Below are 372 nucleotides of genomic sequence, written 5' to 3'. Positions count from 1 at the left end.
CTGGTGCACCAGGGGGTGGGAAGGGAACAGCCCCAGGTTGCTGAGCCCCCCAGCAGGCACTGCAGGCAGGGGTCACCAGTGGGGCCGGGGTAGAGAATGGCAGTGGGATGCTGAGCATGGGATGTTCTGAGGCATGATGACCGTGGCAATGGCCACAGCTGAGCCCCTGCCTTTCCCTCTCCCCACCTCGGGTCCGGCTGCAGCCCGGGGACTGTGTCCTCTTACCTGGGCAGCTGCTGGTTCTTGTTGGAGTGAGCGGGCTTGTGTTTCGGGGTGCAGCGAGGCCCCCACTTTATAGCCTGGCAAGGGCAGACCCTGGGACGGCGCACAAAGGAAACGCCAGCTCATCAGTGTATGCTCGGCCCCCCACTC

The 372-nt window shown here is 64.5% G+C and overlaps 1 protein-coding gene across 1 annotated transcript in view; it reads right to left on the bottom strand.

The window, feature by feature from the left end:
- The window catches only part of CRYBB1 (crystallin, beta B1), a 4,344-nt gene that overhangs the window by 2,884 nt on the left and 1,088 nt on the right, over window positions 1-372 (bottom strand). Inside the window, exon 2 of the mRNA XM_010012234.1 lies at window positions 226-299. Coding sequence (XP_010010536.1) covers window positions 226-299 — 74 coding nt within the window. The remainder of the gene's footprint in view (window positions 1-225; window positions 300-372) is intronic.

Source organism: Nestor notabilis, unplaced genomic scaffold (genome assembly GCF_000696875.1).
Source record: "Nestor notabilis isolate BGI_N333 unplaced genomic scaffold, ASM69687v1 scaffold21953, whole genome shotgun sequence".
NCBI lineage: Eukaryota > Metazoa > Chordata > Aves > Psittaciformes > Psittacidae > Nestor > Nestor notabilis.
Note: the sequence above shows the minus strand (reverse complement) of the source record. Positions and strands in the feature narration are given on the sequence as shown.